Here is a 15,425-nt window from a genome sequence, read left to right on the forward strand (position 1 = left end):
ACGTTTATTTTGTCTCGAAATGTTCTTTTCGTTTTTCATTTTCAACTTATGTTCGTGCTTATATCGAATTAAGGTTCAAGCACGCTGCCCTGGGCACATTCTTCAGCTATATGGACTGTCTGACCAGGACAGTGGGTTAGTTATTAGTAGTTAGTGGTTAGTGAGAGAGAAGAGGGTGTAGTGGTCTTACATCTACCCATTGAGTCGTTAAATCTCGCTCTGGGTGGGACCCGGTACTGGGCTGCGAACCCAGTACCTATCAGCCTTATGACCGATGGCTTAACCACGACACCGCCGAGACCGGTTATATATATCCAGGTTAGGTCATAGGGTGTTATGTCCACATTCAGAACAAGCTGTTGTGGCGCACGCCTGTCACGGGCGCAGGTGCCTGCCTCAGCCGGCTCCACACTCTCTCTCTCTCTCTCTCTCTCTCTCTCTCTCTCTCTCTCTCTCTCTCTCTCTCTCTCTCTCTCTCTCTCTCTCTCTCTCTCTCTCTCTCTCTCTCTCTCTCTCTCTCTCTCTCTCTCTCTCTCTCTCTCTCTCTCTCTCTCTCTCTCTCTCTCTCTCTCTCTCTATATATATATATATATATATATAGATATATATATGTATATCCATAATCGTCACATCTTATATTTTTGTTGACAGGTGAAGATTACTTAAAACAACACCTGTCATATTTATTGCCCCACCCACACGAGCGTAACGGTATTGTGTTCAAATAGCACACACAAGAGTGGGTGTACTGTTGTTTAATTCAGTTGTCTTGTTGTGTCTTTTAGTGGTAAAAGCTGCTTTTTATGTAGATCACGTAATCATAATGGATAATTTGTAAACAAGTAAATCGTGCTTCCTGAAACATCGGCGCGAGGCGTAGTCCAGTGGTAAAGCGCTCGCTTGACGCGCGGTCGGTCTTGGATCGATCCATTCAGTGGGCCCATTGAGAGATTTCTCATTCCAGCCAGTGCACCACGACTGGTATATCAAAGTCCGTAGTATATGATATTCTGTTTAGTGTATGCTGCTTATAAAAGATCCCTTGTTACTACAATTTTTTTTAGCGGGTTTCCTCTCTGAGACTAAATATCAAAATTACCAAATGTTTGACATCCAATTGCTGATGATTAATAAATCAATATACTCTAGTGGTGTCGTTAAACAAAAGAAACTGTAAAATGTCCGGAAACAATAATAATATATATTTTTTGAATATACGATGACGGAAATGAGAGAGAGAGAGAGAGAGAGAGAGAGAGAGAGAGAGAGAGAGAGAGAGAGAGAGAGAGAGAGAGAGAGAGAGAGAGAGAGAGAGAGAGAGAGAGAGAGACAGACAGACAGACAGACAGACAGACAGACAGACAGACAGACAGACAAACAAACAATGATAAAGAGGCCAAGAGAGAAAGAAGCAAAGTCAAAGAAAGTATATAAAGAAAGATAGAGAGAACAAATAAATTCAAATAAATAAATTATATTATCTCAAGACATCCAAAACACGTGACGGCATGATATATTTATGCAATGTTTCGAGGGACGTTTATGGTAAATGTACTTGACCATGGAGTGTTAAAAATAAATTTCAAAATTAACCTTTATTTAATGACATTTAAATTAACAAATATCTTGGATATTTTACCGTCATCTAATTTCTGTAGATACATTTGTTTAAATTACGCCCCAAAATTCAAATATCAGATGCATTGGTAATCACCAATCTAAAAAAGCGATAAAGCCACACTGACCTCAATAATTAGACTGTAATAATTTACAAGGGAGGTAACTGGAAGCATGAACTTGTTCACAAAAATATGAATATGATTTTTACTGTAATAGAGTGAAGTATGACTTTTCACCAAATATCACTTTTATGGTTTCTGTATATCTATACATTAAATGGTCATATATAAAATAAAATTTTACATTTCAAAGCACTCAACAATTTGTTTTTTTAATTTAAATTCGTAACTAGACTGCTTAGCTCCAACTTGTCCGAACGACTGCATGGTAGGAGTGGAATATTTTCTGCTTCCGGACAATTGCGAAGGATGCCGATGTAACCGTAAGTACTTCCGAACAATTACGAAGGATTCCGATGTAAAGAATAGACCATTAAAGGAACTGTCCTGAGTTTGCAGCCAATGTAAGATGTCTGCGATAACAGAGCCTTGTTGGCGACTACTATTTCATACTAAATACATTTTTTGTTTTGTTTAGAATACCAGTGTCTGTATATTGAATGTGTTTGCGGTCGTATACTAATGTTTGTAGCACTCAGTTTTTTACTTTAATTCGTGATATATATATTTTTTAGTAAATACGAAATTATTGGGAGGTAAAATCCGGTTTGGGCTACCACAAGCATTGTGACAACAACAAACACCTTGTAAATACAGACACTGACATTCTAAATAAGAATATGTATTTAATTTGTATGTTACGTCATCGAAAAGGCTCTATTGATCGGAAACTCAGGACTGTCCCTTTAATATTAAAATTTCATATTGTCGAACGCCATATTTGATATAGTTTGGCTATATTCGCAGTCTATATATACGTCACACGGAACATTTATTATCCTCTATTTAGCCACCTAATTTTAAAACCAAGAAGTGGAATGCTACATACAGTTATCGTTAATAGCTGATAGTGACGTCATTCGACCTTATTAAAAATGTAGTGGTATTTGTAATCGTAAAATACTTTTGTGGTATGGCGAGATTAACGTATAACTTTAACTTGGTATTGGTTCTTATATTAAAACTAAGGTTTTTAATCACTAATAAAAACTACACAATAAGAAACTATAACACATCTTGGCTCTATCCTACCATTGAGCTATTTCTCATTCCAACCAGTGTTTCACAACTGGTATAACAATGGCGGCGGTATGTACCACCCTTTTTTGTGGGAAGAAAGGAAGGAAATGCTTTATTTAACGAAGCACTCAACACATTTTTGTTTACGGTTATATGGCGTCAGACATATGGTTATGGACCACACATATATTGAGAGATGAAACCCGCTGTCGCCACTTCATGGGCTACTCGTTTCGATTAGCAGTAAGGGATTTTTTATATGCATCATCCCACAGACAGGATAGTACATACCACGTCCTTTGTCACACCAGTTGTGGAGCACTGGCTGGAACGAGAAATAGCCCAAAGAAAGTGTTATTTCATAGTACTTTCATATTACTCTATATTAATTAAATCTTATTCACTTTGAATTATACAAATTAAACACGATAAGTTTTGACGTCCATGCAAGTATGATTTTCATTTCAACTTATTCTCGTGCTTATATCCAATTAAGGTTCCAGCATCCTGGACATACACCTCAGCTATCTGGGCTGTCTGTCCACGACAGTGGGTTAGTTAAATCTCGCTCTGGGTGGGAGCCGATACCGGGCTGGGAACCCTGTACCTACCAGTCTCATTTCCGATGGCTTAAAGGGACATTCCTGAGTTTGTTGCAATTTTTAAGATGTTATCGACTAACAGAGACTTTTTAATGATTGTAATTACATATCAAATATATTTTTCTGCATAAAATATTAGTGGCTGTATATTATACGTGTTTCTGATCGTTCTAATATTTGTACTAGGTTAAATTTCATTTTATTTCCTAAAATATTTTTTTTTCGTACATACGAAATTATTTTAAGACAAAATCCAGTTTGGGCTTCTTAGAAATATTAAGACGACCAGAAACACATTTAATATACAGACACTGATATTCTAAACAAGAAAATATATTTAATATGTAAGTTTAATCGTAGAACTATTTTATCAGTCGGAAACATCTTACAATGGAGCAAACTCAGGAATGTCTCTTTAACCACGGCACCACCGAGGCCGGTTGCTAGTATGAAGCACGGAACCGCTTCACACACTTATGTCACTAAGAACAGCTTCACGCTAACGCGAACGTGTGTAAATTAAAGTTATAAGTCAAGTCATGTCACATCACAGTCTGTAACGTAGATAACATTTCATCATGTTCCATCCCGTCACAACAGGACACGTGTAGCCAACATAGACTGGTATCAGGTGCATGTAATCGTAATTAAAACCAGTCTATCGGCACTATCCGTCAAACACGTGAATATAAATCACAAGGGAGGTAACTGGTTTTTACGACTCTTTGTGAAAAATTACAGTGAACACTAGAACTATTTTAATCATTTACAGCTCGTTTTACTCATTAAGAAACATGTAATGAACATAATTAAGAAGTCACATAAAACATGGCCGCCAGCAAACGGTCACAATAAAGAAGTCAAATAAAGTATGCCATGTCAGGAAGTGGACATTTTTAGGATGTGAAATAAAACACCTGTTTGTAATATTATGACTACCAACCTAATTAAAATTAGCTCCACTATTACATGTGGATCTAACAGCAGCCCATTGGAGCTCATGTCCAGTTGACCTTTCATTCGATCAATCACTACCTTACTTGCAAAATCATGCCAGTGATTTGAAAAGAATTTGAAAACGTTCGGGATTATGCCGAAGGTATACGAAATAATTCGGGTGAATTACGAAGTATGCTGGAAACTAATTTCAATATAAATTTTTATATAAAATTCGTTTCAAGACGAAAAAACCCCAACCCGTGATGGTATAGCCATAAAATCTATTTATACTAGTATATAATCCAGTTTATTACTGCATCCCCCCACCCCCCCTGTTTTTTTCAATGTTGAAATAGACCAACAAGTTCGCCTATTGCATAAATAGTCTCGACCGATATTTTTAGAATTTGTATGCTCCCGAATAACGTTATAAAAGGCGAAGTGTAATTGGTAGATTTTTAAATTGTTATTTATAGATGAAATGTCACCTGGGCATGGGGGTCCACGCAATGCTGTTAGATCTACTGGAGTATATGGCAGCTTACTAGAGTGGAGAGCGCGCTTTGCTGATGCTGCTCTGTTTCAGGATATATGCAAGTCCTACACAAACATAATATCCCAACCGGTTTCGGTGATGCCGTCGTTTAGCCATCAGACATAAGGCTGGTAGGTACTGGGTTCGCAGCCCGGTATCGGCCTCGGTGATGTCGTCGTTTAGCCATGCAATGCTGTTAGATCTACTGTTAGACCAGTAGAGCTAATTTTAATCAGACTGTATCACTACTACAAATGTACTTATATGTCAACTAAAATAATGATGACGATAAATAACATAGGCTGAATGAAGATGATTGGCAGTGGTGAAAGGTAAAATAATGATGACGATAAATAACATAGGCTGAATGAAGATGATTGGCAGTGGTGAAAGGTAAAATAATGATGACGATAAATAACATAGGCTGAATGAAGATGATTGGCAGTGGTGAAAGGTAAAATAATGATGACGATAAATAACATAGGCTGAATGAAGATGATTGGCAGTGATGAAAGGTAAAATAATGATGACGATAAATAACATAGGTTGAATGAAGATGATTGGCAGTGGTGAAAGGTAAAAGAACACGATGGTGGTAATGATAATGACGATGATGATGGTGGCGGCGATGATGATGATGATTATTATAATGGTAATGATGGTTATGGTGGTGGTGGTGACGATGATGATGATGATGATGGTTATGGTGATGGTGATGATGATGTGATAATGATGATGATGATGTGGTGAAGGTGATGATGATGTGATGATGATGATAGTAATGATAATGATGATGATGTGATGGTGATGATGATGTGGTGATGGTGATGATGATGTGATGATGATAGTAATGATGATGATGTGATGGTGATGATGATGTGGTGATGGTGATGATGATGTGATGATGATGATAGTAATGATAATGATGATGATGTGATGGTGATGATGATGTGGTGATGGTGATGATGATGTGATGATGATGATAGTAATGATGATGATGTGATGGTGATGATGATGTGGTGATGGTGATGATGGTGTGATGATGATGATAGTAATGATAATGATGATGATGTGATGGTGATGATGATGTGGTGATGGTGATGATGATGTGATGATGATGATAGTAATGATGATGATGTGATGGTGATGATGATGTGGTGATGGTGATGATGATGTGATGATGATGATAGTAATGATAATGATGATGATGTGATGGTGATGATGATGTGGTGAAGGTGATGATGATGTGATGATGATGATAGTAATGATAATGATGATGCTGATGATGATAGTAATGATGATGATGATGTGGTGAAGGTGATGATGATGTGATGATGATGATGATGTGATGGTGATGATGATGTGGTGAAGGTGATGATGATGATAGTAATGATAATGATGATGATGTGATGATGATGATAGTAATGATAATGATGATGATGTGATGATGATGATGATGTGGTGAAGGTGATGATGATGTGATGATGATGATAGTAATGATAATGATGATGATGATGTGATGATGATGATAGTAATGATAATGATGATGATGTGATGGTGATGATGATGTGGTGAAGGTGTTGATGATATGATGATGATGATAGTAATGATTATGATGATGATGTGGTGAAGGTGATGATGTGATGATGATGATATTAATGATGATTATGATGAAGATGATGATGTGGTGAAGGTGATGATGATGTGATGATGATGATAGTAATGATAATGATGATGATGTGGTGAAGGTGATGATGATGTGATGATGATGATAGTAATGATGATTATGATGATGATGATGTGATGATGATGATAGTAATGATGATTATGATGATGATGATGTGGTGATGATGATAGTAATGATGATTATGATGATGATGATAGTAATGATGATTATGATGATGATGATGTGGTGATGATGATAGTAATGATGATTATGATGATGATGATGTGGTGATGATGATAGTAATGATGATTATGATGATGATGATGTGGTGATGATGATAGTAATGATGATTATGATGATGATGATGTGGTGATGATGATAGTAATGATGATTATGATGATGATGATGTGGTGATGATGATAGTAATGATGATTATGATGATGATGATAGTAATGATGATTATGATGATGATGATGTGGTGATGATGATAGTAATGATGATTATGATGATGATGATGTGGTGATGATGATAGTAATGATGATTATGATGTTGATGATGTGGTGATGATGATGATGATGATTTTGTGGTGATGATGATAGTAATGATGATTATGATGATGATGATGTGATGATGATGATAGTAATGATGATTATGATGATGATGATGTGGTGATGATGATAGTAATGATGATTATGATGATGATGATGTGGTGAAGGTGATGATGATGTGATGATGATGATAGTAATGATGATGATGATGATGATGATAGTAATGATGATGATGAAGAAGTTGATGATGGCGATGGTAATGGCGATGGTGGTGGTGTCATAAACGTATGTCTATTTTACAGTTGACTGTCGGCCGCCGATGTGTCCGAAGTGTTCGCTAAACGGAGTCGAGTATTTCGTTGATCCAGTAACTGGCTGTGAAGAATGCCGCTGTAAATGTAAGTTTTAAAATGGCGTCCACCCAGGGCCGAATTTAGACCTTGTGGGTCCCGGGGCAGGGACTAATGTTATAATTATTAAAAAAAATGTATAAAGGAAGTCCTTAGTCAGTGGGGCCCCTCTGGCAGAGGGGCGCGGGGCAACTGCCCCGTTTGTGCCTTAGAAATCCGGCACTGCGTCCACCACAACTTCAACTCGTGCTGCTCATCATATTTAAAAATTGGAGGTTGCTATTTAAAGTGACTATGTTTGGCACCTTCCGCAAACAGTGTTATTAATCAAGGAGCAGATCGTGTGCAGGTTGGGGGGGGGGGGGGGGAGGCGGGGATCGAACTCACTTCCTGCTCAATCTAATGTTTTTAGTTTGCTATATATGTTTGTGGGGGACAGGACTGGACCCCTTTATAAACTTCACTCGTCACAGTCTATACCCCCCCCCCCCCCCCCACACACACACACACACTGCTAAAATGATTCCTGCACACTCGTCAAGAAGGACCGAACCAGTTGATGATGTCTCGTGGGACACCCAGCGTTTCCAACCTAATAAGCATAATAACAAGAAACAGTTGTAGGAAAAATAGCTCACACCTACCCACCCCATTATGCAGCCCCTGAACAACATTTCTTTCCTTTCATTTTCTCTCCTCAGTGTGCGGACCTGCCGTATGTCCGGATGGCTGTCCGAACGGAATCCAATACTCCACGAAGGCTGGGTGTAAAGTGTGTCAGTGTAAACGTAAGTACGCCTGGCCTGGACTTGGGAGTCTTGAAAATAATTAACTTTTAAAGGCAGTTGAACGACCACGTTTCAACACGACATATTGCCTGTAAAAGCATACTTTAACTTGCCTTGAAAGTCAAGAGTCGTATTTAGGCTAAAATGACGGGTCGAAATTTAAAAAAAAGTTATGTAAAGTTGGTTTTATTTACGACATCACTAGAGTATATTAATTTATTAAATATACATTTTCCCATTGGCAGTAAGGGATCTGTTATATATGCACTTTCCCAGACATGACAATATATGCCATACCAGTTGTGGAGTATTGGTTGGAATGGGAAAAACCAAATAGGTTCACCTGCAGAATAAAAACACAATAAGATTAATAGTAGGGCCTCCATGAATCCAAAATGTTGGACTCGGTTACTTAAGGGTCAAACTTGTAGACCGATGGCCTAACCACGACGCCACTGAGGCCGGTTAAATGAGAGTGCATCATAGGCGTCAATACGGCTTTAAAAGTGTGTGTGTGGGGGGGGTGTGGGGGGTGGGGACGTGTTAGTGTTAGTGTGTGTGTGTGCGTGCGTGTGTGCGTGCGTGCAGGAGAGAGAGAGAGAGAGAGAGAGAGAGAGAGAGAGAGAGAGAGAGAGAGAGAGAGAGAGAGAGAGAGAGAGAGAGAGAGAGAGAGAGAGAGAGAGAGAGAGAGAGAGAGGAATGTCAATGAAAGTCATAAAGGTACACTTTAGTAGTTAAACTTTAAAAAAAAAAAAAATCGTTGTTGTTGCTGTTGTTGTTTTTGTTAGTGTTGTTGTTGTTGTTGCTTTTTTGCTAAACGAAAAAGTGGGGGGGGGGGGGGGGTGGCACTTATATAGATTATCCCCCGGCGTTGAAAAGTGAGAGGGACGCGTCCTTCCTGTCCCCCACCGATCGACGCCCATGGAGTGCATGCTCTTCCTTGCACGGGTACTCGAGTCCCCTGAACGGACTTGAATCTGGTTGGACTCGGCCCGTGCTTGAGTAGGCCTACTCGTAAAGACCACAATTAATAGCATAGGCTTTATCCTGTCCATGCCAGGTTCACAGAGTTCCCCGTTCTTAGCGTCACAGGATAAAGCCGATAACCTACATCATTTAAGTCGCAGACCGTAGTTTTAACCCTGTGAACCAAGTTTGGTTTATCTACAGACCTGTAACATACCTGGCTAAAGTTGTAATAGAGTGAAACAAACAAGAGTCTGTGACGTTAAATTGGGAAATACCGTCTTTAAAAATAGACTGTAGCCCTTCTCTATAACACACCGGCCTCGGTGGCGTCGTGGTTAGGCCATCGGTCTACTGGCTGGTAGGTTTGACGTCCAATAGCCGATGATAAGATGAAAAATCAATGTGCTCTAGTGGCGTCGTTTAAATAAAACAAACTTTACTTTACTTTCTCAACTTCCTCCACGGGTGCAGTCTCTGTGTATCTCCCTGCACCCACCTGGCATCCTCGTCCTCTGCTGCTAACAGAGCTTGTCTGACCGCTGGTAGTAGGGGTGCATAGTAGATGGTTACAAGTGTCTCTTAACAATGCCAGAAGTAACTACTGAACATTCCACGAAGTGGTCAGACTAAGCCCACAGCTAAAAGCTGATGGGGAATGGCAGGTGTGTGGCACAGATAGCCACAAGAGACAAGCACCTGTCGCGGTTTGAGAAACAAGGACTGGGATGTGGAGATGGACAGCGAAGGAAGTTGAAATATAGGAGGAGTTGCCAGATCGGGAAGAAATGGGATGGAATTCAAAGGAGAGAAAGGAATAACAAATTAAAATAATAATAATAATTAAAAAAAACTTCTTAGAAGTACGTGCGTTTTTAAAAATATGAAAAATGCATTTCTTGATTTAAAAAATCAAAACAACACACGGTGGCCACTTCAGATGTTCGGAAATCGATAATCTGAACAACAAAATCTAAGTAATATCTAATTTCAGTTATCAAAAACTGCTGTAATGGTGAAACATACATTAAAGTGTTTAAAAATGAGTGTTTGTCGCTTTAAATACATGCATGTCCTATGTTGGTGTACTTGTATAATATGATACTCGTTTTCAGAAGGGGCACAACGTAGCCCACTCGATGCGCGGTCGGTCTGGGATCGATCCCCGTCGGTGGGCCCATTGGGCAATTTCTCGTTCCAGCCAGTGCACCACGACTGTTATATCAAAGGCCGTGGTATGTACTACCCTGTCTATGGGATGGCGCATATAAAAGATCCCTTGCTGCTAATCGAAAAGAGTAACCCATGAAGTGGCGACAGCGGGTTTCCTCTCTCAATATCTGTGTGGTCCTTAACCATATGTCTGACGCCATATAACCGTAAATAAAATGTGTTGAGCGCGTCGTTAAATAAAACATTTCTTTCGTTTTCAGAATGCAAGGCCGCCGAGTGCCCGAACTCCTGCCCAGTCGGAACAGAGCACTTCCCTGATCCAACTTCTGGGTGTACGGTGTGCGACTGCAAACGTAAATATCATAGCTTATGTTCTGTTCTGTTCTATTTTGTGTTGTGTTGTGTTGTGTTGTGGTGTATTGTAGTGTAGTGTAATGTAGTGTAGTGTAGTGTAGTGTAGTGTAGTGTAGTGTAGTGTAGTGTAGTGTAGTGTAGTTATGTGTTGTGTTGTGTTGTGTTGTGTTGTGTTGTGTTGTGTTGTGTTGTGTGTTGTGTGTTGTGTTGTGTTGTTTTGTATTTTATGTTGTGCTGTGTTGTTGTGTTGTGTTGTGTTGTGTTCTGTGTTGTGTTGTATTTTATGTTGTGTTGTTGTGTTGTGTTCTGTGTTGTGTTCTGTGTTGTGTTGTGTTGTGTTGTGTTGCACTGTGCTGTGTTTTTGTGCGGTGCTGTATTCTGTGCTGGTCTGTTCTGTTCTGTGTTGTTATGTTATGTTGTGTTGTGTTGTGTTCTGTTGTGTTGTATGTACTGTTTTGTGTTGTTGTGTTGTGTTCTGTGTTGTATGTATTTTATGGTACGGTACAGTACGTGACGTTACGACACGTTACGACAAGGTTATGTATGTGTATGTGTATGTGTATGTGTATGTGTATGTGTATGTTTATGTGTATGTTTTATGTTAAGTGTATGTGTATGTGTTATTTATGTTACGTTACGTTACGTTACGTTGCGTTGCGTTGCGTTACGTCACATCATGTTACGTCACGTTATGTCACGTCACGTTATGTTATGTCGCGTCGTGTTATGAAAACACCACTATGCCATACATGGGCCTTACATGTTCACAAGAGATTGGTAATTTGAACAGACATACAATCTGATGGGATTCAAAGTGAATAATGTGGAATAATTAAATTAAATAAAAGTAAAATAATGTTATATGCGCATTTCTGTTGTTGCTCAGTGTATTAAAGGGACATTCCTGACTTTGTTGCATTGTAACATTTTCCTGGGGCGGATCTAGAGGGGGGGGGGGGTGTCCAAGGTGTCCAGACACACACACACCCCCCCTCAAATTTGAGAAGTGCCCCATTTTATTTAGGTTTATTTACAAATTTATTTATTCTGTCAGTGTATAGAACACTGTAGAATACGTCTGCTAGCGTCCCTGTTGTAGCACTATTATATTATGGTCCATGTGAACCGTGTGTAATTTTTCAGTAGTGCCTTTTCATAATGTTATAGTGCCCTTTTTGTCTTGGACCGGGGGGGGGGGGGGGGGTCCAAGACAAAAAGGGCACCATAACATTATGAAAAGGCATCAGAAAAGCTGGATCCGCCCCAGTTTTCCCGACTAATAAAATATTTATACGATTAAACTTACATATTTTTTTGTTTAGAATATCAGTGTCGGTATATTCAATGTGTTTCTGGTCGTCTTAATATTTGTATGAAGCCCAAACTAGATTTTGTCTTCAAATAATTTCATACGTATGAAAAAAGAGATATTTTTGGAAATAAAATACAAATATTAGTACAAATATTAGAACGATCAGAAACACGTTTAATATACAGCCACTAATATTTTATGCAGAAAAATATATTTGATATGTAATTACAATTGTTTAAAAGTCTCTGTTAGTCGATAACATCTTAAAAATTGCAGCAAACTCAGGAATGTCCCTTTAATAAGCCTTTGTTAAAAACAAACAAACAAACAAACAAACAAACAAAACCAATCAAAATAAAAACAAAACGAATGGTATGAATAAATACACCCACACACAAAAAACAATACCCCCCCCCCCCAAACAATACCCCCATCTCCCAATAATAATTTATTTTTTTAAATCCAACAACAATAACCCCCCCCCCCAATTTGTTTTTTTAAAATCAACAAACAACCATCAATCAATGCGTTGCTTGTATTTCATCTAAAAAGAGGCGCACCATCAACATACATTAACGGTGCTCAAACTGACGTGGAGGAATTTCAGCACGTTATAATTTCTGTGTTTTGTTTCGTCCTCACAGCGTGCCCTCCAGCGACTTGTCCCGAGATCTGCAGACACGGCGTGGAATTCTACAAAGACATGTCCACCGGATGCCGCAAGTGTCGCTGCAAACGAAGAGGTATGATTTACAGACCATATCTAAGAAAGAAACCCGTCAGCAGGACCTACGTATTTAACCGGGTAATTCTTGGAAGGGGGTGTTCCTGTTCTGGACGGAAAAGAAAATATGAAACAGTTTCTAATTGGCTTTAATCCTACGTGACATTTCCAACTTCAAGAGCACCAACATCAACCCTATCTCCCACCCAAACCAAATACTTTCCTGTCCTGGACGGAGGAGGCGGCGAAAGTCCATACCTGCGCACATGACAGGCGTATTCTATAACAACTTGTTCTGTATGTGCACGTTAAAACCTATGACCTGACCTGACCTGAAAGGGGGTGCTGTCGGGTTTCTTCCTGTAGTCTGTGTATACATGAAGAGTTTAGGCGCAAAACCCGATATATCCATTTTTCATTTTCAGTAAAAGTGATTTTTTAAATTGGCGTATATCGCGTTTTGAAAAAACAACAACCGGGATTTACCCAATACAATTTCATAAGGATCAATCACGTTTTGCAGCAAAACAGCGGGCCTGCGATTAGCCCTTACTGACATACAATAATGGCTTTAACTAAAAACTAAAAAGAAAATGGTTTAAATCGCGTTTTGCGCCTGAACTCTTCACATTATAATATTGGTTAATATGTGAAATAATTGTGATCGGCGAACTCGAAAATTATCAATGCAATGGTATTAGGCGTCAAACACAGGGTTATTGTTGTATTAGAGCGGGAATCTTTGCCTACCCGGTGGTAAGCAGCAATTCCGTATTTTCCCTATACAGTTATCTCTGGCTGAGAGAGCGATCATAACCGTCCAAATGTTCCTCTAGCCCTCGAATGGCAGAGTACTCGGTCTAGCTCTACAGTTATCTCTGGCTGAGAGAGCGATCATAACCGTCCAAATGTCCGTCTAGCCCTCGAATGGCAGAGTACTCGGGCTACCTATACAGTTATCTCTGGCTGAGAGAGCGATCATAACCGTCCAAATGTCCGTCTAGTTCTCGAATGGCAGAGTACTCGGGCTACCTATACAGTTATCTCTGACTGAGAGAGCGACCATAACCGTCCAGATGTCCGTGTAGCTCTCGAATGGCAGAGTACTCGGTCTAGCTCTACAGTTATCTCTGGCTGAGAGAGCGACCATAACCGTCCAAATGTCCGTGTAGCTCTCGAATGGCAGAGTACTCGGTCTAGCTCTACAGTTATCTCTGGCTGAGAGAGAGCGACCATAACCGTCCAAATGTCCGTCTAGTTCTCGAATGGCAGAGTACTCGGGCTACCTATACAGTTATCTCTGACTGAGAGAGCGACCATAACCGTCCAGATGTCCGTGTAGCTCTCGAATGGCAGAGTACTCGGTCTAGCTCTACAGTTATCTCTGGCTGAGAGAGCGACCATAACCGTCCAAATGTCCGTCTAGTTCTCGAATGGCAGAGTACTCGGTCTAGCTATACAGTTATCTCTGGCTGAGAGAGCGACCATAACCGTCCAAATGTCCGTGTAGCTCTCGAATGGCAGAGTACTCGGTCTAGCTCTACAGTTATCTCTGACTGAGAGAGAGAGCGACCATAACCGTCCAGATGTCCGTGTAGCTCTCGAATGGCAGAGTACTCGGTCTAGCTCTACAGTTATCTCTGGCTGAGAGAGAGCGACCATAACCGTCCAGATGTCCGTGTAGCTCTCGAATGGCAGAGTATTCAGGCTAGCTATACAGTTATCTCTGAAGGCAGAGAGCCATCATAACCGTCCAGATGTCCGTGTAGCTCTCGAACGGCAGAGTACTCGGACTAGCTCTACAGTTATCTCTGATGGCAGAGAGCCGTCATAACCGTCCAAATGTCCGTCTAGCTCTCGAATGGCAGAGTACTCGGGCTAGCTATACAGTTATCTCTGACTGAGAGAGCGATCATAACCGTCCAGATGTCCGTCTAGCTCTCGAATGGCAGAGTGCTCGGTCTAGCTCTACAGTTATCTCTGAAGGCAGAGAGCCGTCATAACCGTCCAAATGTCCGCCTAGCTCTCGAACGGCAGAGTACTCGGGCTAGCTATACAGTTATCTCTGACTGAGAGAGCGACCATAACCGTCCAGATGTCCGTGTAGCTCTCGAATGGCAGAGTGCTCGGGCTACCTATACAGTTATCTCTGACTGAGAGAGAGATCATAACCGTCCAGATGTCCGTGTAGCTCTCGAATGGCAGAGTGCTCGGTCTAGCTCTACAGTTATCTCTGAGGGCAGAGAGTGACCATAACCGTCCAAATGTATGTCTAGCTCTACGGTTATCTCTGGCTGAGAGAGCGACCATAACCGTCCAAATGTATGTCTAGCTCTACGGTTATCTCTGGCTGAGAGAGCGACCATAACCGTCCAAATGTATGTCTAGCTCTACGGTTATCTCTGGCTGAGAGAGCGATCATAACCGTCCAAATATCCGTCTAGTTCTCGAACAGCAGAGTACTGGTCTAGCTATACAGTTATCTCTGAGGGAAGAGAGTGATCATAACCGTCCAAATGTATGTCAAGCTCTCGAACGGCAGAGTACTTAGCCTAGCGCACTATACAGTTATCTTTGGCTGAGAGAGCGATCATAACTATCCAAATGTCCGTCTAGATCTGGAACGGCAGAGTACTCGGGTTAGGTTTA

The 15,425-nt window shown here is 40.3% G+C and overlaps 1 protein-coding gene across 3 annotated transcripts in view; it reads left to right on the forward strand.

Moving 5' to 3' along the window:
* The window catches only part of LOC121373518 (kielin/chordin-like protein), a 94,750-nt gene that overhangs the window by 45,551 nt on the left and 33,774 nt on the right, over nt 1–15,425 (forward strand). For 2 of the 3 annotated variants that reach the window (XM_041500191.1, XM_041500192.1), the window contains exons 4-6: nt 1,973–2,062; nt 7,412–7,507; nt 8,161–8,247. In XM_041500191.1, coding sequence (XP_041356125.1) covers nt 1,973–2,062; nt 7,412–7,507; nt 8,161–8,247 — 273 coding nt within the window. The remainder of the gene's footprint in view (nt 1–1,972; nt 2,063–7,411; nt 7,508–8,160; nt 8,248–15,425) is intronic. The other variant, XM_041500193.1, reaches the window with a different exon arrangement.

This window comes from Gigantopelta aegis, chromosome 5, assembly GCF_016097555.1.
Source record: "Gigantopelta aegis isolate Gae_Host chromosome 5, Gae_host_genome, whole genome shotgun sequence".
NCBI lineage: Eukaryota > Metazoa > Mollusca > Gastropoda > Neomphalida > Peltospiridae > Gigantopelta > Gigantopelta aegis.